The sequence below is a fragment of the Neolamprologus brichardi genome, chromosome 23 (genome assembly GCF_056152115.1).
Source record: "Neolamprologus brichardi isolate AB-2024 chromosome 23, ASM5615211v1, whole genome shotgun sequence".
Lineage (NCBI taxonomy): Eukaryota > Metazoa > Chordata > Actinopteri > Cichliformes > Cichlidae > Neolamprologus > Neolamprologus brichardi.
Genome location: NC_142125.1, coordinates 29833942 through 29857565, shown reverse-complemented (window position 1 = coordinate 29857565; position 23624 = coordinate 29833942). Strand labels below are relative to the sequence as shown.

The following is a 23624-nucleotide window of genomic DNA, read 5'->3' as shown; positions in this document are numbered from 1 at the left end:
TATATATATGTGTGTCTAGAATAAAGTTGAACCATTGTTGCATTTTTTGCTTCTTTATTCAGTAATAGTCATGATAGGACAAAACACAGGTTGTGACAGCCTTAACATCTTGTTGGCAAATATCTCAGATGTGACCTTTGCAATCAGACAGCAAAAGAGTTCCAGCAACACTGGTGCTAAGTCATCACATCAGATACAGATGGAATTATTTAGGTAATTATTTTCTTAACAGCTGTAAACTTTGATGAAATTTGATATGCTGCAGATACAGGAGTGTGGTATTTCAGCACTGATCTGTTTTTCATACAATAAAAAAACAATTAAAGGCAAAGCAAGGAAGTAGGCATTATTATTATTACATGTTTTATTTATTTGTCTTAAACATATGAATGAATGGATGAATCATCATCTAGTAAAAGTCTTGTGTTTCTTTTTAAATTTGAATTCACAGATAATAAAAGGCGTCATGACAAAGAAACAAAGGGGTAGCTTACAAATTGTTACACTCTTGGCTTGCATTGCATTGTCTTTTTCTCTCATGTCTTTGGCAAGAGGGGATAGACTTGGTAACTGTAAAAAAAAATATTGCACATAATGTTGTTACAGAAAATAGGTTAAAACATTTTGGTTCATCTGGCTTTATAAATAGTTTCTATAAATGCCCAATGGCCTAAAATAGAGTGAATAATTCTTTGAAAAGATCAAAGATAAACTCTGATGCTTCTGCACTTTACAAAAAAAGCTCCTGCTATAGCTAGACATGGGGGGAAAATGAAGAAAGAATACTGTGCACCATAGGAATGTATGAATGGTTACAGCGGCACTGATGTCTCACTGTCTTAAACACTCTTTTACAAACACACTATTTGAATGAGATCCCCACAGTTAAAAACAGATCAAGTAGTCAAATACAAAAACACTTAACTTCCTTGTCTGTAGTTTTAACCCCATGATAGTATCCTTTGGGTTGGGCTCTGGACAGAAGAACAAGATAAGACCATGTTGTAAACTGAAGTACTAATACATGCTTGTTAAGTTACATGTGGTTTAACCCTCTTAGAACACAGAAAAGAATAAACAACACATGAAAATGTAGACAGATGATGATATTACAATTGTTGTAAAGGTTTGAAAACCATCTGTATTTAATGGAGTCTCCATAGGAAACAAGAATAATGGGGGGCACACGTGACTTCACTTTATGGTCGCAGCAGGTGGGTGCCCCTCCCTGAGCTTGGTTTTGTCAGAGGTTTTTCCTTCCCACTGTCACCAAGTGTTTGCTCAGTGGGGTTGGGTTTTTCCTCTGTATTATTTTATGGTCTCTGCTTTACAATATAAAGCACCTTGTAGTGATTTGGCGCTATATAAATAAAACAGAATAACATTGAATTGATTTTTCAGGTTATGACCTGGAAAATTTTGAAATCAGATAAAATAGGAGGAAAAACGGTAACAAATTATGTTTTTAGGTAGTGTTACATTCTTTGAAGGTTTTCAGCTGATCCTTCAGGTAGTTTGAACAGTCATTAGTAGTGATGGAGCAGCAATTTTGATGTCAAATATCTCTGTCAGAATATGGTGGTCGAGCCATGTACTGTAGGTTGGCACTGGTTGGTGTGCCAGTGATGGTGTTGAAGATGCCCATAGAAGCAGACAGATTGCTCCTTGGACCATCATCCACTGGGTTTATCTGGAAGAAATGGACTGTTAGGAAGCTTAAAATATACTGTTTGGTTTGTTTTATGTTTAAAAGGAGGTGGGGGATGGAATTAGTGAGGAATGGTCTTTTAAAATTTTCCTTAATCCATGGAAAATCATAAATATCAGGCTACACATGAAGCTGATTCAAGAGGGCATTACATTTCATCTTTGGGAAGGCAGAATTGGGTGCAAATACTATGTCCATGAAGCTGTTAGTCAGTTGCTGTCTATAAATCTTTTACAGTGTAAATAGTTACTTTATTCAATGACACAATCATTATTACCATCCAAGCTGCTCAGGACAGCATAAATAAAGGAGATAGGAAACATGGTTAGTAAAGGTTAGAGTAAAAGAACTGCAGCACAGGACAGCACTTTTTGTCATGCAATTAAATATAAAATTACACATTGACAAACACCCTCATAACAAAATATATGTGTAGATAAGTGTAGATGAAGCGTGCAGATGTGAATACAAGTAAAATCTGACAGACCAGGTGCAACTTGATTCTTCACACGGAACAAAACTTTATAAATAAAATATTTAGCAGTTATGAGGTATCTCAGAGCCATCACATGCTGTGATTATTCATCATTCTTCAGTGTTTCCACCTGTTCGTGCATGATGTTCGACAGCTCCCTCGTCAGATTCCTGTAGTTGGCTTTCATCTCATCATGATACTCTTGCTGGTCTTCTTTAATCAGCCGCTCATTAACGCTAAGCGCTTGACCGCAGGCGTCCACAAACTGCCTGGAAAGAGAGGCATGAAAAAACTCAAAGCAAAGCAACAAGCGCAAAATAGTAATATGCAATACAGAAAGACGAGCATCCAACCTCTGTAGCCAAGCTCACTAAGGCACAATGTAATCATAGTAATATTGGGCATGTTATAGTGTGTGGGAAGAAGGTTTTCTGTGAGTACCTAAAGACCTCTTTGAGCTGTTTGACTTTGTTGTCTGGATATTTCTTGGCACTGCTGCTGTCTAGGAAGGCTCTGGCATAAGCAAGAGGACCAGCATTTACCTGAAAAATCAAAATCAAAGACTGTTAATTCTAGATTAAAGGAATAAAATAATTAATGATAAAGTAAAAATGATTATAACCTTGTGATTTTGACTCTACCTGAACACTGATGCTGCCTTGGAGCTTGAGCTGCAGGCGTATCATGTCCACTTCAGAGGCCGAGCACAGCTGTCGCAACTCATTCACCTTGGCACTCATCTCATCTATGGCCACTTCTATGGGGCTCAGGTCAGTTTGGTGTTGGTACATGACTGCTATACGCTTCTTTACGTATGGGAAACAGTGGGTGGCTGAGTGAACATAGGATTGGAAGAGAAAAAATATCTGTTTTTAGCAGCAACATACAAATGTGATTTGAACACAGGAACAGTAGATTCCGCAGTAATGCTGGTAACCAGGATATTAAACACTGTAAATGGCCACAGCGGAGTCTCCGCTATAGCCAAGTCGGTTAGCATAATTATTAATAAGGCACAGTAAGAGCTGAACTTACTGGTACACTAATGAAACAGAACTAAATTCATCTACATAATTTTTTAAGTGATTTGCACTAAAGTGAGACACAGGCGATTGTAATCAATAACAGCTGACAATCAGGAAGATATAATTAAACTTTGGTTAATCTACTCTACATTTACAAATAGTTTCCATGATTGTATGACATACTGGTGAGAACAGTCCGCCGTTTACATTGCTCTTCCACCCCGCCCTGCTTTTTGCCTGACATTGTGAACGGTGTTTCAAACACAAAGCGCCAGATGTTGTGACTCTTCTCAAAGTCTGTCCTCCTGTCCTCCAGCTCCTTTTCGTCGAGGTAGGGCGTGACGTGAGTTACCTGGATATAGGCGTACTTTGAGTCCAGATCTTTCGGATTCACCTGTGGATGCAGAAGAAGTTTTTCAACATATTTTTTTGTGTTCAATCCATAATATTTATATAAGCTTACATGAAAATAAATTAGTGTGTTAACCAACCAGTAACGGTATTTCCCAATAGCAGTTGACATATAAAAGGTATATATTACATTTGATTTCTTCCCAACTGGCTTTGTATGCTCTCATGTTAACATTTTAACAAAGGTATTTGCAGCTACACAACTTCATTTTTTTTGAGGTTACAGGTTATACTGGCAAAAAAAAATAACATTCACAAGTCAAGTTCGTGCAAGCTGAAAATAAATCAAAAGGTTAACTTTAAAAAATTGAGATTTCTTTTTAGAATTCATATAATTCTTAAGCAAGATGGGTCTAGTCATTTCAGCACTTCAAAAGTAACCCTAAGCATGTGGTATGTGACCCAAAATCAGATTGAGGCTCATCAACAGTTGTCATAGTTATGGGCTTTGAATACAAACATTCACAGTGGTGGAGAGGGGAGGGGGGTTGCCTTTGGGGCTTAGGTTACCAGGAGATATAGCATAAACAGCAACAAAGTACATTGTAGTGGATGAATAGGGGAAAATGTATTCATGCAGGAGAACGAGGTTTGTCTCCTATGTGAAGCCAAAAATTAAAAAAACTTCATATATTCATTGTGAATTCTCTGAATGCAATGTGTACGTCAAACCTACAATAACGTTTTCTCAAGATTATTGCACAGTTACTAAGGTCTACCATTTACTGTCATACTGTCATCCAAACATACAAGAATGTGATCACACCTTGCCAGAGTCCTGAATAATCTTGACATTTTCTTGGCCAAATTTGTCAGAGTATAGCTTCAGGAGCCTCTGGGAAATTTCAGACAGTGGAGTGAACTTTGGCTCCTTGTAGATGTATTCTTTTCCATCCTCATCCTCAAAGAACCCCTGCAAAATGGAAAGATCAAAACTGAAATAAGATGGTTAAAGAAAATATCTGTGCACTAAAGTGGACCTATTGTGCTCATTTCAAGCTCCACATTGTTAGTATTGCACTGTCTCCTTATTGTATGACTTGATGGTGGATTTATTCTTTCAATAACAAGATGTATGAAGCAGTCTGTATTTGTTTAAAGGTGTTAACAATGACATACGCAAATTTAGCTCTCAAAGCCAGTGACACAAACATTCATACAGCCCTTTATGTATGCATAAACACTGTTTAGCATTGTCATGCTAAATGACGTGCCAATGGACACATTCGGAGAAACTCAGGATTGTAACCCAAGGCCAGAGATTGATCCACCAAGCTTCCAGTTGGTAGACGACCTGTCAACCACCTGAGCCACACCAATTCAATTCAGTTTTATTTATACAGCGCCAAATCACAACATTCACCTCAAGGCGCTTTGTATTGTAAGGTAGACCCTACAATAATACATACAGAGAAAAACCCAACAATCATATGACCCCCTATGAGCAAGCACTTTGGCAACAGTGGAAAGGAAAAACACCCTTTTAACAGGAAGAAATCTAGAGCAGAACCAGGCTCAGGGAGAGGCAGCAGAAACCCAAGAAAGAGGAGGAAGGCGAGGAACCATCATGGAAGGACAGGCTCCTGCATGGTATGTACCACCAGCAGATAGAGGAGGTGGCTGATATCCAGAAATCCTACCAGTGGCTGGACAAAGCTGGACTGAAAGACAGCACAGAGGCACTAATCATGGAGCACAGGAACAAGCTCTGAGTACAAGATCCACAGAGGCTGGGGTCTATCACACCAGGCAAGACCCCAGGTGCAGGCTGTGTAAAGATGCCCCAGAGACAATCCAGCACATAACAGCAGGGTGCAAGATGCTAGCAGGCAGGGCGTACATGGAACGCCATAACCAAGTGGCCGGCATAGTGTACAGGAACATCTGTGCTGAGTATAACCTGGAAGTCCCGAGGTCAAAATGGGAGACGCCCCCAAGGGTGGTGGAGAAGGACCGAGCTAAGATCCTGTAGGACTTCCAGATACAGACGGACAAAATGGTGGTGGCTAACCAACCGGACATAGTGGTGCTAGACAAACAGAAGAAGACGTAGTGATCGATGTAGCGGAACACACTGAACAGAAGGAACACGAGAAGCTGGAGAAATACCAAGGGCTCAGAGAAGAGCTCGAGAAGATGTGGAGGGTGAAGGTGACGGTGGTCCCAGTGGTAATCGGAGCACTAGGTACAGTGACTCCCAAGCTAGGCGAGTGGCTCCAGCAGATCCTGGGAACAACATTGGAGATCTCTGTCCAGAAGAGCGCAGTCCTAGGAACAGCTAAGATACTGCGCAGGACCCTCAAGCTCCCAGGCCTCTGGTAGAGGACCGGAGCTTGAAGGATTAACCGCCCACAGGGACAAGTGGGGAATTGATATATATATATATATATATATATATATATATATATATATATATATATATATATATATACAGCGTTGGGGAGTAACGGAATACATGTACCGCCGTTACGTATTTAAAATACAAAATATGAGTAACTGTATTCCGTTACAGTTACCGTTTAAAAAGGTGGTATTTAGAATACAGTTACTTTGTTGAAATAAGTGGATTACACGGCGGTACTTCCCTGTTTCATATTGTGGCGGGTCAGGACTGTTTGGGTTTTGTCTGACAGCTACGTTCTGTTCAAGCGGCAGCGTTATGGTTGCCATGGTTACAGGGTGCCGCTCTCTCTCTGCGTGTTTCCTGGGTGAGAGAGCGCCTGTTGTTGTTGTGCTAAGCTAATAGGCAGAATGCTACAGGTATAGCTCTAAAGAATGTAGCATCATGGGCAGTGTAGTCCGTGCTGCAGGGAGAATGGACTGCCATACCTGTTATGTGTCTGTGAGCGAGGGAGGGAGAAAAAGGAAAAGTACGAGCTGTCATCGAGCAGAAACGGGAGCTGGAAGCATGTAAATATAATAATAACCACTGCAGCCAAGAAGAGTGCCTGACGAGCCCAGCTGTAAGTAAGCTATTAAGACTCGACTGTACACCGTGTTCGTGTTTTCCTCCGAAACAATAAGTTCTGTTGGAGCAGCCTTTCAACGCCTCTCTCTGTCTCTGCTAGCAAAGTTGACCCAGACAACAAAGTAAAGCTAGTTTTCAGCTACGAGCCCGACACAGAACCCACCGTATTAGCCAGAGGTCCCTTTACTACGGTTCGGAGCCGCGGACCTTCAGTAACAGTAATAAATCACAGCAATAGTACATTCACGTAGTTGTAAACAGCATGATAATATATTAAGTAATCCAAAGTATTCAGAATACGTTACTCTCATTGAGTAACGTAACAGAATACGTTACAGAATACATTTTGGGGCATGTAATCTGTAATGGAATACATTTTAAAAGTAACCTTCCCAACACTGTGTGTATATATGTATGTATGTATATATATATATATATATATATATATATATATATATATATATATATATATATATATATATAGGCTATATAGGCTGGAGGAATCTCTTCAGCCATCAGAAACAGGTCTACACGCAGCTCGCTGAGGACGACAAGATTCGCTACAAGAATGAGATGAAGTCGTTGGAGGACCACATGGTGGACATCGGGAGAGAAGACCTGATCCGAGAGCGGACCCGGTCTACCAGGAAGAAACCTGCTGCGAGAGCCAAGAAGGCAACAAAGAAGGTAACAAAGAAGGTAACAACGAAGGCTATATATATATATACATATATATATATATATACACATATATATATATATACACATATATATATATATATATATATATATATACATATATATACATATATACATATATATATATATATACATATATATATACATATATACATATATATATATATACATATATATATATATATACATATATACATATATATATATATATATACATATATATATATATATATACATATATATATATATATATATATATATATATATATATACATATATATATATACATATATATATATATACACACACACACATATATACACACACACACACACATATGATATGAGCAATAGGTCCACTTTAAGTGATTGTCATTATATACAGAAAGTTATCAAACACAGCAAACATTAGCTGATCACTACAGAGTCAAACGGATACAATCTATTTAATTTAATATATTCATACATGCGTAACAGTTACACTGTGGTTTATTTGTATAAAAGTAAAAGTTGGAAAGGCTTCATCAATTAATCAAAAGAAACTTTCAGGGGAAAAAATCAGAATGGAGTTTCTGGATTTGCAAATGAAACAGAAAAGAGATAAAATGATATAAAAGTCACACAACAGCTATTGTTTTGTGACCATGTAACCATGTTTTATCCACTACTGGTCAAAAAAAATCATGAAGCAACAAAAGCTTAAAAATCTACAGATACTTGATAGTAATTTTACAAATACTCATTAGCCCTTAAACAACGTAAAAAGGCACTGACATAGAGGAGGACTCCTCTACTCACTTACCGCAGCCTTAAAAGGAAAGGGAAAAGAAGAGAAATCTCAATTAAAAAAATAGTAGTGTTCCATTTAGATTCAAAGGTTCAGCTGTATCAGAGAGTGTATGTGTGTATGTGGTACTGTACTGCAAAAAACAATAAGATAAACACCATGCTTTTATGAAAACTGTGGACCGAGTCAAATTTAAGCTAAACCGAAAATTTTAATTATTATCATATTTATTTACTTTTTATTTTATAAACTTACCTGTCCAAAAAAGGCCACTCTGAAGTATGTGCCAAGCAGTCTCTTGCCAGAATGCATTACTTCCATCACTTTAGTATACGCACGGTGGAGTGTATCATACAGGTGTGCCAGTTTCTGTTTGACAAATTCAAAAACAAATTGCAATAACAGTCACGCAGATGTTTTTATTTACAAACTGTTGTTGTGAATTGGCATTATATAAACAGAACAGAACAATTCACACTTTGTCTATAACTTGTGCTCAGTGTGCAGCTCACCTCAAAGTCTCTGCGCTGTTCATAAATGGGAATGATGAGCCTATAGACATCAGCAATGAGCTCATAACGCTCTGCCTTCCAGAGGCCATCAGCACACTCCTCCAAAAGCTCCATCAGCACCTCCTGAACACAAACAATTATCTTATCTTTAGAAAAGACACTAAGAAGTGGGAGTAATGTTACTGCCAAAAAATATTCCTGAAGCCAATGACTAATTTTAAAAAGACATTCTATAGGCTGACATTCAGAAAAGATCGAAACAAAGTCTGACCTCACTGAAGTGAACATCCTGCATCCCAACATCCTCCATCATGGCTGCTTCCTCGTCAATGTTCGGAGTGATGACACGGAAAGCTGAGCAGCCCTGCCTGAACATGCCTGGCATAAAAGAGGTACACAGAGAGACCATACACTGATCAAGCATAAAACTATCACCACTGACATGTCAACCCTGTCATAGAAATGATATTCCCGGTTGGCTATGGCCTCTTTATGTAGGATAATGTGCCCTGCCATGATGCAAAAAATAGTTCAGGAATGGTTTGAGGTTGGCAAGATCTCAGTCCAAGCGGATCTTGTGGGATGTGCTGGACAAACAAGTCTGATCCATGGAGACCCCACAACTTACAGGATTTTAGAGATTTAACATGCGGTTATGTGCTAGACTGTCTCAGGGGCATCTTTGCACAGCCTGCGCCTGGGGTCTTGCCTGGTGTAATAGGCCGAGCCTCTATGAATCTTGTGCTCAGAGCTTGTTCCCGTGCTGCCATGATTTGTTGTCAACACTCTGTGTTGTCTGTCAGTCCAGCTTTTAGGATTTGGTAGGATTTGTTAGTATCAGCCAGTGGTACATGCCATGCAGGGGCCTGCCCTTCCCTGATGGTTCCTCTCTCCTTCCTGCTCTTCTTTGTTGGGCTTCTGCTGCCCGAGGTATTCACTAAGCACACTATCAGTTGCAGATAAATTCCTGATGTACTCGTGGACCTTTGTTTGTTCTTTCATCCTGGTTGTGACACTCACTAATTATCAGCCACGTTTCTTCCGCTTTGTGTGTGTAGTAAGAGAGAGAGAGAGAGAGAGACGTGAAGGGTGAAGGCAACAGTAGTCCCAGTGGTAACTAATAGGGGTGCAACAATATTCGTATCGATATTGAACCTTTCGATACAGTGCTTTCGGTTAGGTACGCATATGTATCGAACAATACAAAATTTATTTTATCAACTTTCCTTCTGACGAAGCTGTCTGTGTTGAGCGATCAGTGGATCTGCGCTCGACAGTGCAGCCTAGGCGGAGTAGTCGAACGCAGATTCACTGAGCGCAGGGCAAGCTAGCGAGACAGAAGCTAAGCTCTCGTTGCAACATGGCAAATTGAACCTCCCCCACCCTCATTCAGATCTGGCGTTTGGAACTATTTTGGTTTTCATGTGACGTATGACCCTGAAGGTAAGCCAGTCATGGACAAAAGTAAAACAGTATGTTGGATGTGCCACGCAATGCTCAATTACATTGGTGGGAACTAGTGTGTTAGCGCACTTAGCTCGTTAACGTGTTGGCCGTCCAGCCCCACGCACGAGGCGATCCGCGGTAGCTTGTTAACGGAGATTTGCCGTGTTGTGGCGTTAACGTCATTTCAGATTAACGCTGACAGCACTAGTGGGAACACAACGAATATGACTGCACATTTACTCCGACATCATCCTCGTGCAAAGACAAGTGGAAGCAGACAAAAACAACAAGCACGCATACAAACGTTACCCGAGTCATTTAGACAGCCGTTAGCACATGATTCTCCTTATGGGGACCTGATATGTTTAATATGCTGCTGAGAATATAGCCCAGAAGAAGCGTATAGTATAGCTTTTATTTTGGAAAGAGACATTTCTCTGTAATAAACTCTCTTTTCCAAAGATGAGTGATTCCTCAATCAGATAGATTTATTTTTTTATTACTTTGTTGTTTCAGCAACATTAAATGTAAAAACTGTACTTTTGAGTTAAAATATATATTTATAATTTTAATAAATGACAAATTAAAAAAGCATGAACATTTTTTTTTGTATCGAAAAAATATCGAACCGTGACACCAAAGTATCGAACCGAACCGAACTGAACCGTGAATTTTGTGTATCGTTGCACCCCTAGTAACTAAAGCACTTCCCAGGAACAACATCTGAGTTCTCTGTCAAGAAGAGGGCAGCAAAAACACGGCACAGGACCATAAACTTGAAGGATAACGACGAAGGAATATGACTCACACTGTTTATTTTTTACAATTATTGATGATTTTAGAGTTGGAGGAATTTGCAGTGTATACAATTTACAATTTCAATTGCAGACATCCCCAGCTCTGATATGTGTAAGACGTATAGCTTTTTATCACGCTCCATAAATCTTTCATCTGAAAACAACAAGAGAGTTGACAGGCTTTATTGAGTTTATCAATCAATCTCTCCAGGATAATGTTCCTCTACTGCTGTAATGTTTATCAGAGATTCATTTTATGGCTTCTGTAAATGAGGATCATAAAAACATGTTGGAGTTCAAATAGTTAACTGCCAGGAGACCTTACATTATATCCTCAACTTACCTTTCCTCCAGAGATACTCAGCCACCAGAGCGGCAACATGCACGTAACACATAGCTGCCTGCAGGTGAAAAGCACAGACACAGTCACGAGTCAGAGGCTAACACAACAATGCCTTACTGCAGAAAAAAAGTCAAGGTATTCAATGTGACGTAAAATACCTCTGAAAGATCCCCATTTTTGTTGTGGATGCGAGCCATACTGTCCAACCAGGTTTTACGGAGCTCAGGGGTGCTGGTGTAGGACTTGGCTAAGCTGTATTGGAGATCTACCAGCATTTCCGGGTCATTTTCGTGCTCCTTCATTTGCTCTGTGGCCATCAACACTGTCCTGATGCGTTTTGTTAGGTCCTTCACATCTGAAGGAAACGCTGTGTGCTGCCCAAGCACAACAACAAAGTGAATGTTCAGGATTACATAAAGCAAGAAGTGGGTACTGAAATGTGTTTGCCCCAAAACAGGAGAAAGGCTGAAATGTATCTATTTAGCCACCTAGTAATAGATAGTATTGCTACATGTATGATCTGACCAAGTGTTAATCAACCAGTTTGGGACAGGAAATAACTAAAATTATTCAACAGTTCTCCTGGTAATTTATTTTGCCTACCAAACTCTCATTCCTCACCTTGATGGTCTTGTCACTGTTGGCATAGTTGTTGATGATGGAGAGAGACTGCTGGAAGCGCATACCCCCTATGCCGATGACGTCAGCAATCAGCTTACTGACAGCAATTACCACCTGGGTGAATATCAACAAGTAAAGAGAACCTTACATTTAAGACTTCCTGTATAATACAGAGATACATCATTAACATGGTTAGCAGATACATCATAGATATTGTATGTAGATAGAGACTAGAAAAGATAACTAAACATATAAAATGTCAAATTTAGACGGACACAAATGAAACGCTTACCTGCAGATGTGTTCGTACAAAGGATCTGCGACCTGTGTAGTCGAAATTGCTTTTCATAAGAAAGTAGAGAAGGTGGGCAGCATCGCTACGGATGGAGCTCAGCTTGGAGTTACAGCACTTGAGAATTTCGTAGCAGAGAGAGGCACACATGTCGGCCCGGCCATCAAAGAAGGTGCAAGGGAACTAGAGGACATGGAAATGCAGCTGTGGGGTCATTTCAAGTCGATTTGTGGATATCAAAAAATCACAACCACATGGGTTACAACCCAATTCAGCCCAACCCAAGTCAATAAACATGGGGCCAGATATTTCACCTTGTAAATGAAAGTCCTGAGTGAGGTGAAGACCTGTTTGAGAGCGGCCTCAGACTGAGGTATCTGCAGAAAACACAAGTGCACCTGGAAAACCTTCTTCATCAGGGGATTGTGACCGAGATCTGAATTCAGCTGGGTCTGAAAACAGGGAAGGTGAGCTTATTGGCTGAGCAAGAAAATAAAGGGTGTCATGTTGGCTGTCTCTGTTAATACCTTGAACCCCATGATGAAAGTGCTGAGTGTGTCCAGCACAGTGAGACAGACCTCTGTAGACACACTGGCCTCTAGAAGGCACTGGCTGCTCACATCTGCTTCCGTACAGGAGTACGCTGCACAGAAAGCACATACGCAACGTCTCCGATAGGGATAATGTTTTATTAGAGCCATAAAAAAAGTGCATACCGTTAATTGCTTTATTGATTTACATCTAAGACCAATAACGATTTGCCATGTGCTTGTATGGCAGACCTGTTGTTGATTTTGTCACCATTACCAACTCCTCGAAGGAGTCAGTAAAAGACAAATCCGTTGCCGCCAAGAGCTCGGGAAAGCATGGCTACATTAATTCAGATAAACACAATATTATTTAGGTACAAAAAATAAATAAAAACAATAATATCCTACTTTAACTACAGCAACATCTGCTTCATGACCACATTTTAGCACAGTACAACTCACCCCAGCTACACACAAAGTACTTTAAGTATACTCTTAAGCAGAGATGGGCAGTAACGCGTTACTGTAATCCGATTACTTTTTTCAAGTAACGAGTAAAGTAAGGGATTACTATTGCAAAAACGGTAATTAGATTACCGTTACTTTCCTGTAGGAACGCTGCGTTACTGCGTTACTAAAACCGTGATTTTTTTTTGCGAGAATGTCTCATGACAGTGACGTAAGCGAGTGCGACGTTCGTGACAACAGCTGTGTGCAGATCAACAATGGATCATATATCGAGTGCAGAGAGAGTATGAGCGTGCAGCGTTTAAAGCGTGGAAGTACTGACCTTACTTTGAGTTTGATTCCATAAAAAGTGACAAAAACATTAGTGTCCGTTGTGTGTGGGAAGAAAACTTCTTTTTACAGCGAAAAACCCCCCTAAACTTCCGAGCAAGCACCGAGTAGCTACGACGTAATGGGAAACTCACAGAGAAACTCGCGGATTCTTCCACTGACCGCTGCAGCACACCTGCACCAGGATAAACCTCCGCCTACCCCACTCCTGCTTTACAGGTGAAAATAGAGCAACAGGACCGCTGAGTCTTTGACTTTATTTATTTTCTGCTGTGTTTTACTTGCATCTATTTGAAAGACTGAGTGTAAACACACAAAAAAATTATTTTATGTGCTGGAATGTGCAGAAAATAAGTTTAAATATTAAACAAATTTCTTCCAGTCAGAAAATGTTGCATATAATTTAATTTTTGCTTGATGCATAAAGTTAAAAGACTAAAACTAATAAAACAAGTTTTAAAAAGAGACTTTTCCATTTGATTACATTTTGTATGATGGATTATGTAGAAAAAGTAGAATTGGGCTGAAAGATCTATCGCTTTATCACCTATTCAGGTTGTAAATCGTGTTTTTAAAAAGTAACTAAGTAACTAAGTAATTAATTACTTTTGAAAATAAGTAATCAGTAGAGTAACGGGATTACTTTTTGGGGGAAGTAATCAGTAATTAGTTACTGATTACTTTTTTCAAGTAACTTGACCAACAATGCTCTTAAGTATGTTGAAATTCAACCTGAAAGAAGGAAATAACATTTCATACATACTCTAAGTATATACAGTACATTCTTGCCCAAATGATTACAAATAAAACATCAAAGTGTGCTATTAAAAATGACTAGATAAAAATAATACAAATGTGTATATTTTCAGTTCGTCCTTATTAGGAGACGTGTCATTATTACTGAAATTAAATGACGTAAGAAGTTTTAGTTTAATAGTCTTGGTTGTAACCCAGTTAACTCTTAATAAATCAATTTTTTGAAGGTTAGGGGTGTTTTTCTACAAGAACAGTTGTAGTTCGTGTACTTAAAAAGTATAACCTCATATGCATCATCATGCTATCTCAAAATCTGTTATGTGTGCTTTGCCTTCATACTGATTCTGTCTCGTTAATGATTTACTTTTATATGCTGGTAACCCTACATGTAGGTTTCACCGAACATCAAACACTTTGTCGGTATTATGCCATTCTTCAAATGTTTTTAGAGAATAAAAGCGTTACCTAATGATTCAACAAAATAAAACGACTTCCTCATCTTTTTTGAAGATGGAAACTTCTTACAGTTCTGTGCCGTTTGTTTTGGTGAATAATTATCACATCAGTGATCATTTAATTTGTTACCTGTAATACTTTAGATGTATGTGTAGTTTCTGCTCATGTTCAAAACATTCAAAACAGATGTGGGACGATTTTTAGGAATCATGTACATCTGTACTTGGAAAAAATTCTGACTGAAAACACAAAAAGAACACAAAACATTGCCTTAAGATTAGTTATCAAATTAGCAAACAAGACCTCTAAACTCAAAAAACGTCGATCACAAATTCTTCCTTTTGGTTTTGCCAAATGGTGGGACAGAATTCCAAGACAGATGGAAAAAACCAGATCATTAGTGACATATCTCATCCAGCATATCACCGATTGCAATTCATAGATTATTGTCTATAAAACAAAAAAAAGAGAGACGTTGAGCTTGACCTTGACAATTTAGGTGAAGAGCCATTAGGTGATCACCATGTGCAAGTTTTGCTAAACCAGTAAAGTAAATTGTGGCCGGTCAACTAGATGGCTAAGTCGGATAAACTAACAAATATAACTACATTACCAAATTTAGACTAAATTAATGGGTATTTTTATTTATATGTTTATTTGTTTTTTGTTGACATGTGGAAAGCATCCATTTAATCATCCATTTCAGGTGGACAGGCCTACTGTTGTTAAAGGTGTGAGCATTCTCCAGAGATCCCAGCTGCTGCAGACGGGCGTGGAGGATCCCAGCTCTGTTACGAGACACAGGGAGAGTCAGTGATTTCCTGTCAGGACCTACAGGCCCCGCCCCCTCATGGATCCTGTTGGAAAACGGAGAAGTACTATTAACTTCAAGCTTGAATGACTTACTTACAGCTAAGTCAAAATAAAGACACACAAAAGGGTATAATACTGTTATTTTAAAGCACCACTTACGGAGGGTGTTAATGGTTGTACGAAATAAACCATGGACACATGAAATAAATAAATGTCTAATATGTAATGTGGTTTTAAACTGACAGAGGCAAAAAGAATGTCATGCATTTTGTTAAGCAACCAGCGAATGTAAGATCGCAATCTTACCCAGGGAGGGGCCATAAAACAACTTGCCAGCAATGTTAAGGATCAAAGAACAAATCAAAATCCAACAGTTAAAACATTTACAGAAGATTCGCTAAGAGTCTCTGTTTAGATATGAATCATTAATTGCATGGAATGCCGGCAAAATTAGTTTAAGTTCAAGAATTCAGAAATCAGCAGACAGAACAATATTGACTCTACCTGGCGATGAATCTCTTCCCCATGTATCTGAACTGATAAAGGCAGACTCTGCAGGAAAAACACAGGTATTATTATTCACAAGTTATTACTTCTAGTACCCATTTGACCCCTGCAGAGCTGGATTTGTATCCGAATCTCCAAACGACCCTTGGATTTGTTGCTGCAAACTCGAGATGTTACACCAAATGTCTTAAGAATATGATAAAGGCAGACAGAGTTTGGGTATGGTCTCATTCCCTCTTCAATCCAGGAAAGTTCTTTGCGGTCAAGCTAACTAGCAGATGGCAAGGTCCAGCAGACTGGTGCAAACAAACATGGTCAATTATGGCTCTAAACAAAAAAATCCCAAATGGCAACAAATGAAATTCTAAACTGAAGGCAGAACAGTAGTCCACAAACTGGCGCAGGCGTCCCTTTGTCAATATCTTTTAGTGAAGCTAGCGAAGTCAATGTTCATTAATTTGCTTACTATGACATCTAAGGCTTGCTAATACAATCTATCTTGTTTATGTTATCTATAAAAAAAAATTATTTAGAAAATGTTCAGTCACTCTTACATGTATGTAATAATAAAAAGGTTCTTTCTCTACTTACTCTATCAGTGTGAAGAAGTCCATTAGCTCTGAGGAAGCAGCTTTGCTCCAGTAAGTAAATAGAGCCTCTGAGTATGATGAAATTACATGAAATTAGATTATTAGACCACAGCACGTCAAAATCACATATGAATCGCATGGCTCCTACCCTCTGACATGTTCTTGAGGATATGCAGAAAACACATAAGTAGGTTTTTGATCTCATCCTGGTCCAGTTTGTCAGAGCGCAGCAAAGTGCTGCCCAGGGCTGATGCACACGGATTCTGATGCACAGGAACAAAGTAGAGAAAACTTTTACTTATCAACCTTTGGAGTACTGAAAAAAATCAACCTTTTAAGAGATATAACCCATCACTCAAACAAACCAAACTTTAAAGATGAAAAATGTCAAATACTTTCTTTAAAAACCTGTCTACTGCTGCAGACAGTAACAACAACTCCAGGTTTTAAAAGCATAGAAGAAAAAAAAGTGAAAAAGCAACAAGGTCTGCCAATCTTACAAATCCTAAATTTGCAAGACTCTGTAATATGAAAAACACTCTGAAGGGGTCACACATGTCAAACAGAATACTTGTAAAGTTAAGTTTTCCTCATGATTTGCATCCACCCTCTGGGCTGGAGCTGCCTTGTTATAATCACTGTCATTGTCCTGCAGTAGGTCAGGCAGGGGAACAGTGAGGAGAGAGAAGTCCATGGTGACCCGCTTGGTTGCATGATTAAGATGAGGTGCGACTTGGTGTTCGGGTTCAAAAGAGAAAGGGAGCACATTGATAGAATGCCTCCTGGTAGATCTCTTCTTTTGGTGGAGTTGGGATGTGATGGAGCACTGGTGGGAGGAGGGTGTGGGTATGAAAATAATAGAAAATAAAGACACATCTCAAGAGACCTTGAATCTTACGATGCTGCTTTTGCTTTGTTACTATTATGACTCCAACAGAGTAATGTAGTCTGTGTCATGAAACAAGGCTTTTATTTCCCCGTCTCTGGATATTTCTGGGAGGTGGGGCAATTTTAATATTATATGTCCAGGTTTAATCTAGTCTACCTGAGTAGTTCTCAAATAGTTATATTTTTGTTAACCTTGAGAAATGTTTTCTATGTTGCAGACTATATCTTTTTCAAAGTTCAAATAAGGCCAGAATTTCCACTACCAGTAAATATTTTATTCTCCTTATCAATCAACCCTTATTATCAATCCCGATCCTAATCATGTTAGTCTGACTTTTTAAGAGTGATGTTAACATTCCTCTATGCCACTGACTCATCTTTATTTCATCAAGAACAACAACAAATGTGCCTAAGGAACTGCCATGTCACAAGTGGTGACCTACCTTTTCCAGAGAGTTGGTCCTGTCACTGCTCTTGTCCAGCAGGCTGTTCCCAGAGTCGGTAGAGACCAGAGAGCCTCTGGAGTCTGCATGGTGAACTGAGCTGGCATTGGTAGTGGAACTTTGAGGAGAGGCTGCAAAGGGACCGTAAAAAAAAAAGAAGTTTTTCACCAAAAGTAAAACCACAAAAACACATTTTTCATTTGTGATCATGGTGCAAGATCAGTAAACTATGATTAAAGATACAGTTTATTCATTTTAAATGATATTAGAAAATTATTTACAAATTTTATTTTATTTTATTTATTTGAAATTATTTAAATTCGACACATTTTTATTACTCAGTAATGTCCTTATAAGACAGAGAAGAAAGGAAACACCTGTTCCAGAGATGACCCCAAACACATCTTTGTGGAGAGCATTCTCTATGCAGCTGCCAGGTTTCTGAGGAGTCACCATAGAGGTCTGTACCGGAGAGTCCTCTCGTGGGTTCTGGGACAGAAACTAAAATTACTATTGTGAAGTGCTCTAGTTCTCACTTAAAAACAATAAAGAGAGAAACTGCAGAACTGAGGCGTGCATTACAGATGCAAGCTACCATTCAGTTTACAACCACTAGGTGTCAGGCTTACATTTACATTACGATTGTCGAGAGGCAACGACTCTTTGATGTCAAGCCTATAAACATTTTCCTGAAGCAGGCCAAACAGAGGGAGGTAGAGAGTGGCAAGTCTGGCCTGCTGGCTCTGCAACAACAAACCTTGAGTTAAATCATTTAAAGCTGTCAAATTGAAAAATTATTGTGTACCACACTGGTTAAGCTACATCTAACACGTACTTTTATGGAAATGCAGCAGATGGCCAAAGAGAAGGATAATGGCCAAGAGCTGCAGAACTTACTTTGGAAGCATAGCGGTCATCAAACGTGTGTTTGATCATCAGTCCCTTGAGCACCTGGATGGCAATCTGACGAATCTCTCTGGACTCCTGAAGTGCACCACTCACCTCCCTGAGCAGCAGTCCCACCAGGAAGTGGTTTCGACAGAAGTCATCAGTCAGCAAGTAGTCCAGCTGGAGATCTGTAGCAGGCATTTATTATCAGGACAAGGCAAGACCAAAAAAAGATGCAATGTACAGATGAAGTCAGTGCAAATTGTGGGTTTTTTCTTACCCTGGAACCTCTGTATTCTCCCTTTCCAAAAAGGCATGGGCAGATTTAAAGGTACATAGTGCTCGTGGTTGCAGACCTCCCGCAGGAACTCAAACTTGAATTCATATAAGGTCTATAAGAACCATAAGAGAATGTACATTTTAGGGTTTTATATTAACTTCAACAACCTGTATCAAATCTTTAGAGACAATATGCCTGCTAACCTTGGGGTCTCCAGGAACAAAGCAGTTCATGTAGTTGTTGATCTGCTTAAATACAAAGCCTCTGTTCATGAAGGTGAAGCAGCGCTGTGTGGAAAAGGGAACAAATATAATGAGCGAAGATGCATAAAAAAAAAAGTCCACTTAGTTTTCTGAAGCTGAATTAACTTATCATTTCAGTCTTTTTATAAACAATAAGTAGTAAAATGTTTTAATGTTTAACCTCAAAACAAAGAACATTTGAGATATATTTCTATATTTCTACATAAATATAATATATAAACTAAAATAATCAGCTGGTGGCAACCTTAATGAAAACTGCCAGGCTGTGGTTGGCATTGCGAGCTGCATCGAGATTGTCCTTATATTTCTGGGTGATGTGTGGCATGAGCATATTGACCAGAGTCTCTACTGCATGGTAGTAGGATGCAGAAAAGCGCTGGTTCCTGGAGACCTGGACATAGGATGGGAAAACAAGAAAAAGAAAAGATTTGGAGGAGTCACGTTTGTAAGAAAATGGCTTAAGGACAAAAAGTTTTAACAACAGATCTACCTTAACCTTCCCGTGCTCTATCAGATAATGAGCCATGGATTTCACCAGACCTTCAAAGAAGTACCAGGAGTGCTGCAACCCAGAACACAGTGTCAGTGAAAGAAAGAAATACGATGAATGTACAAAATGTGAATTATTTTGAAAGTGAATGTTGCATGGAACTAGAAAATGACATCATAAATATGTCAACAAGAATTTATTCATTTATTTTCTCAAATTTCAGTAACAGATGTAAATTTTGGAGAACTCATAGCAACAGAATATAATGTTTGTAGATCTACTATCATGTATTACCTATTTATGTTGTTTCATTTAATTTTAATTTATTTTTTTACAGGTAAATTGAAAAAAATAATTATTTTACAAAGATTTGTGGATTAGTTTAAAAATATTATTTTCTTTTTCTTTATAAGTCTCCTTCAATTAGCTTCTGCTGATTGCCTTTTGACAGATGAATTACCTTTAGAAGCTTGTTGCTAGTCAGGAAGTCTGTTGATGGTTTGAGAATGGCTGTCATGGCTTTTGCCAGCTCCTCATGAACAGTTTTTACATTGGTGAAAGAATAGGGTTCTGGCTTCAACACAAACTGGGTGCAGAGAAGGGGGCGGGGAGTGTCAGACTCTGAAACAGTGAATATCATCATTGTGATAAAATTGTGATAAAATTCATAAGACAATAAGCACCTTGACATACGATCTCAGGTAATGCTCAAGTCCCTCTTCGTGGCACTGTGCTACCACATGAACCATCACCCTACAAAGATAATGAAATAAAAACAAAACACAGTTCAAAAGTGGCGCTGAAAGGCAGACGTTCCATGTATTTGGATGTGTGTGTGTGTGCGTGTGTGTGTGTGTGTGTCTTGCCTGGTCACATTTACAGCCACATCCTCATGTGTGGTTCTGGTCAGGACACAGAATAGCTGGTTGAGAATGGTGGGCAGAAAGTTTACCATCACGTGACCTTCCATTGCATGGAGACTCTTTAAGAGGGAAGTAAGAAGAAAAAAGTCAATAACTGTGGACTCTTCCTGTCATGATCCCTTAAATGCTAGATGAAAAGATTGTTCAACAGTGTGTGTTCTATTTTCCTCAGGGTATTAGAAGTAAATGGAGCTCTGAATACCTTCAGGTATTTAACAAGCTCTCCCTCCGAAGCTTGTTCTGACATCTCCATGCTTTCGCAGTGGTGAAAGAAGTTATGCAAGTGCTGATCCTAATAGAAACATGTCATATAGATGTTTAGAGTTTTTTTATTCTATAAAACTGTTGTGAGTAGGCAGCTAACATTAACTGCATATCATGGATATATGTGCTATTTGTGTACACACCTGAGTGTTAACTGTGGATACAAGATGAGTTGAGACTATGAAAAGGGGTTTTCCTCCATCCACCCATTTGATCTCCAACCCAGAGTGCTGCAACAAGTACACAACTATTTACTGCACTAGATATTAAGTATAAACTGCAGGATAAGGATATGTTTAACAGATCTGTCTTGGTTGTCTTGGTTGATACTAAAATTAGCTTTAGGAAAATACAAACAAAATATATAAAATTAAACAAGACACCAGAAATGAAAGGATGAAAGGATGCCACGCTGTTTGATGGAAATGAGACTACCTACAGAGTGCTGAATCAAAGAATTATGAAAGAATTATGTGGCAGGCTAGTCCACTACCTATCTATAGTCTACACCATACTACCTACAAAAAAATAAAAGTTCATTTTTGTTGTTTTGTTGTTGTTGTCTTTTACCTTGTTCACACCATCCTGGGAGCTGAGGTACCCAGCAGGTAGATTGGCAGCCACAGGAAGTTGTTGTTCATTTGTGATAACTCTGCCATCCTTTAGTAGAGGCAGCCATACTTGGCCAACTGAGGGTTAAAAAAAACAGCACCATTAACATAGCACCACTACTGGAATAGAGGCAGCATAAGGATTAAGATTTGAATATTAAATCACTGTGTATCTGAATCAAACTGCTACACACACAAACAGCTTCGTATTCACTGAGGGTTGATGTGACTTAAACTGATGGCCCACCTGGAGTTTCCACCACATCTTTCTTCTTGCTGGTGCTGTCACAGCTCACATGATAGAAGGTGAAGAGAAGGTGATGCTTCTCATGCAGTTGAGTAGGCAGCTCTATCTTTATCTAGAGAGAGCACCAAAACATAGTTTGCTAATACCGAAGAAGCTTTGCAGTTGTAGAGTTCAAATTTGCTCAAGCAACATGAGAGGCAATGAGAAGTATTTTGTTATTTCAAAAACAAAAAGGTTTGAGAAAAAAATCGTTTAATCATGCAACATATCTGACTCTCTGCTGGTAGTTTGTAGCTATTTTTAATCCATCCATTTACTCTCTTCCACTTATCCATATCAGGGCCGTGGGAGGGACTGAACTCTATCCCAGGTACCACAGGGTAGGTCACCAGTTTGTCACAGGACAACAGATACAGACAGACAATCATTCACACTCACATCCACACCTATGGGCATTAGTATCACCAATTTACCAAACCCTACTAATTGCATGTCTTTGGACTGTAGAAGGAAGCCGGAGTACCCAGGAATCAAATTCCACTCTGATGGTGGAGGCAAACTCAGGACCCTCTTAATATGACATGCTGCCCTATTAAGCCATTGTATCTACTAAACTCTGATTGTGAATAACATGAGCAGAGAAATACCTCGTCATAAAACTCAGGGTTCTGCTGATGGTGGAGCACTGCTGCATATGCCTGCTTAGTAAATAGAGGCCCTCCAGGACAGCCATAGATGCACTGCAGTAGATTCAAAAAGTAGGAGCAAGAAATCATGTGAGGACAGGCGGATATCTTGTCATGCTCATCGCGTGGTTTAATATGTTGTGGTTGTTGGTTTATCAGTTAGTTTGAGCTGTCAAGATGAACAATCCAAAATCAAGATTACAAAGCCCTAAGATTAATTCTAAGTCAAGGCAAAGAAACCCAAGTCAAAACAAACTAGTCTGTAGTCAATACAAAGCAGATTTAAGTTAAGACCTAACATTCAACACCAAGTCAAAGAATAAAGGCTTCAAAGCCATACTATTATTAATTATTATGATTAAGATGATGATAATGATGATTATTACATAAGTGTTGCAAGAGAACATTTTGAGATCTGCTTAGTAATTGTTTAAATAGCCAAATGTGATAATATCTGTGCAAGGCTTGTGCAATGTAATTAGCTAATATCTATTTTAGGAAATTAAAGTACCCTCTCTTGGAGAGGACATCAATTAGTCTAAAGTGCACCCGTGAACCCTTGAGTGTTGATGTCTTTTGTCTTCTTGTTTAGAGCTTGCCGGGTGTCTAAATAAAGTGACCTAAGTATATGACTCTATTACATCTCGTAGTTTTATGTTCTGCCTTGGAAGTATGCTATATAGCATGTAAATGCACCTTCAGCGGCTGGGCTTCATCCTCATCAGAATCCTTAAATTCAATGCAAACAGCAATATTTCTTGCCTGAAGAGGGAAGAAACAGATAGAACGTAAGAGAAAAGTAAGACACATTTCCACGATGTGCAGGTCACATAGAAGCAATTTACCAGCAAATACTTTTCCTACTTTGCCTCTCTGAGTCTATTTCAGACTGTGAAATAGACTTACCCGCTTGTTACAATAAAAGGAGGGAGAAATCTGTAAAGATCTGAGAGCTCGCAATAAATTGAAAGAGAGTAAGAAAGCGCAAGGGAAAGAAGATCGGTCGGTTTCCTGTTTGGAGCTGACTTAGTAAAAGTAAATGTAACAATCTTGTATTGATGCACTAATCAGAAGCAGCTGCTGTGCATTATGATAACTATCCAGCTCT

The 23624-nt window shown here is 38.9% G+C and overlaps 1 protein-coding gene across 3 annotated transcripts in view; it reads right to left on the bottom strand.

Moving 5' to 3' along the window:
- Positions 1-43: 43 nt before the first annotated feature.
- Positions 44-23624, bottom strand: part of LOC102779054 (dedicator of cytokinesis protein 9-like) — a 61889-nt gene continuing 38308 nt past the window's right edge. For 2 of the 3 annotated variants that reach the window (XM_087835914.1, XM_087835915.1), the window contains exons 17-52: positions 23213-23278; positions 22478-22570; positions 21831-21942; positions 21543-21661; positions 21116-21202; positions 20911-21000; positions 20652-20767; positions 20469-20538; positions 20246-20371; positions 19786-19857; positions 19540-19686; positions 19236-19319; positions 19033-19144; positions 18762-18940; positions 18494-18607; positions 18242-18353; positions 17865-17995; positions 16682-16796; positions 16535-16601; positions 15941-15988; positions 15344-15480; positions 12611-12726; positions 12398-12535; positions 12084-12266; positions 11792-11905; positions 11329-11544; positions 11171-11228; positions 8856-8962; positions 8585-8707; positions 8328-8441; positions 4386-4532; positions 3392-3602; positions 2825-3015; positions 2625-2725; positions 2314-2452; positions 44-1690 (exon numbers count right to left, since the gene is read on the bottom strand). In XM_087835914.1, the coding sequence (XP_087692040.1) occupies positions 1556-1690; positions 2314-2452; positions 2625-2725; positions 2825-3015; positions 3392-3602; positions 4386-4532; positions 8328-8441; positions 8585-8707; positions 8856-8962; positions 11171-11228; positions 11329-11544; positions 11792-11905; positions 12084-12266; positions 12398-12535; positions 12611-12726; positions 15344-15480; positions 15941-15988; positions 16535-16601; positions 16682-16796; positions 17865-17995; positions 18242-18353; positions 18494-18607; positions 18762-18940; positions 19033-19144; positions 19236-19319; positions 19540-19686; positions 19786-19857; positions 20246-20371; positions 20469-20538; positions 20652-20767; positions 20911-21000; positions 21116-21202; positions 21543-21661; positions 21831-21942; positions 22478-22570; positions 23213-23278 (4290 nt within the window). In that variant the 3' untranslated portion in view covers positions 44-1555. Of the gene's footprint in view, positions 1691-2313; positions 2453-2624; positions 2726-2824; positions 3016-3391; positions 3603-4385; positions 4533-8327; positions 8442-8584; positions 8708-8855; positions 8963-11170; positions 11229-11328; positions 11545-11791; positions 11906-12083; positions 12267-12397; positions 12536-12610; positions 12727-15343; positions 15481-15940; positions 15989-16534; positions 16602-16681; positions 16797-17104; positions 17360-17864; positions 17996-18241; positions 18354-18493; positions 18608-18761; positions 18941-19032; positions 19145-19235; positions 19320-19539; positions 19687-19785; positions 19858-20245; positions 20372-20468; positions 20539-20651; positions 20768-20910; positions 21001-21115; positions 21203-21542; positions 21662-21830; positions 21943-22477; positions 22571-23212; positions 23279-23624 lie in introns of all 3 variants that reach the window. The other variant, XM_087835916.1, reaches the window with a different exon arrangement.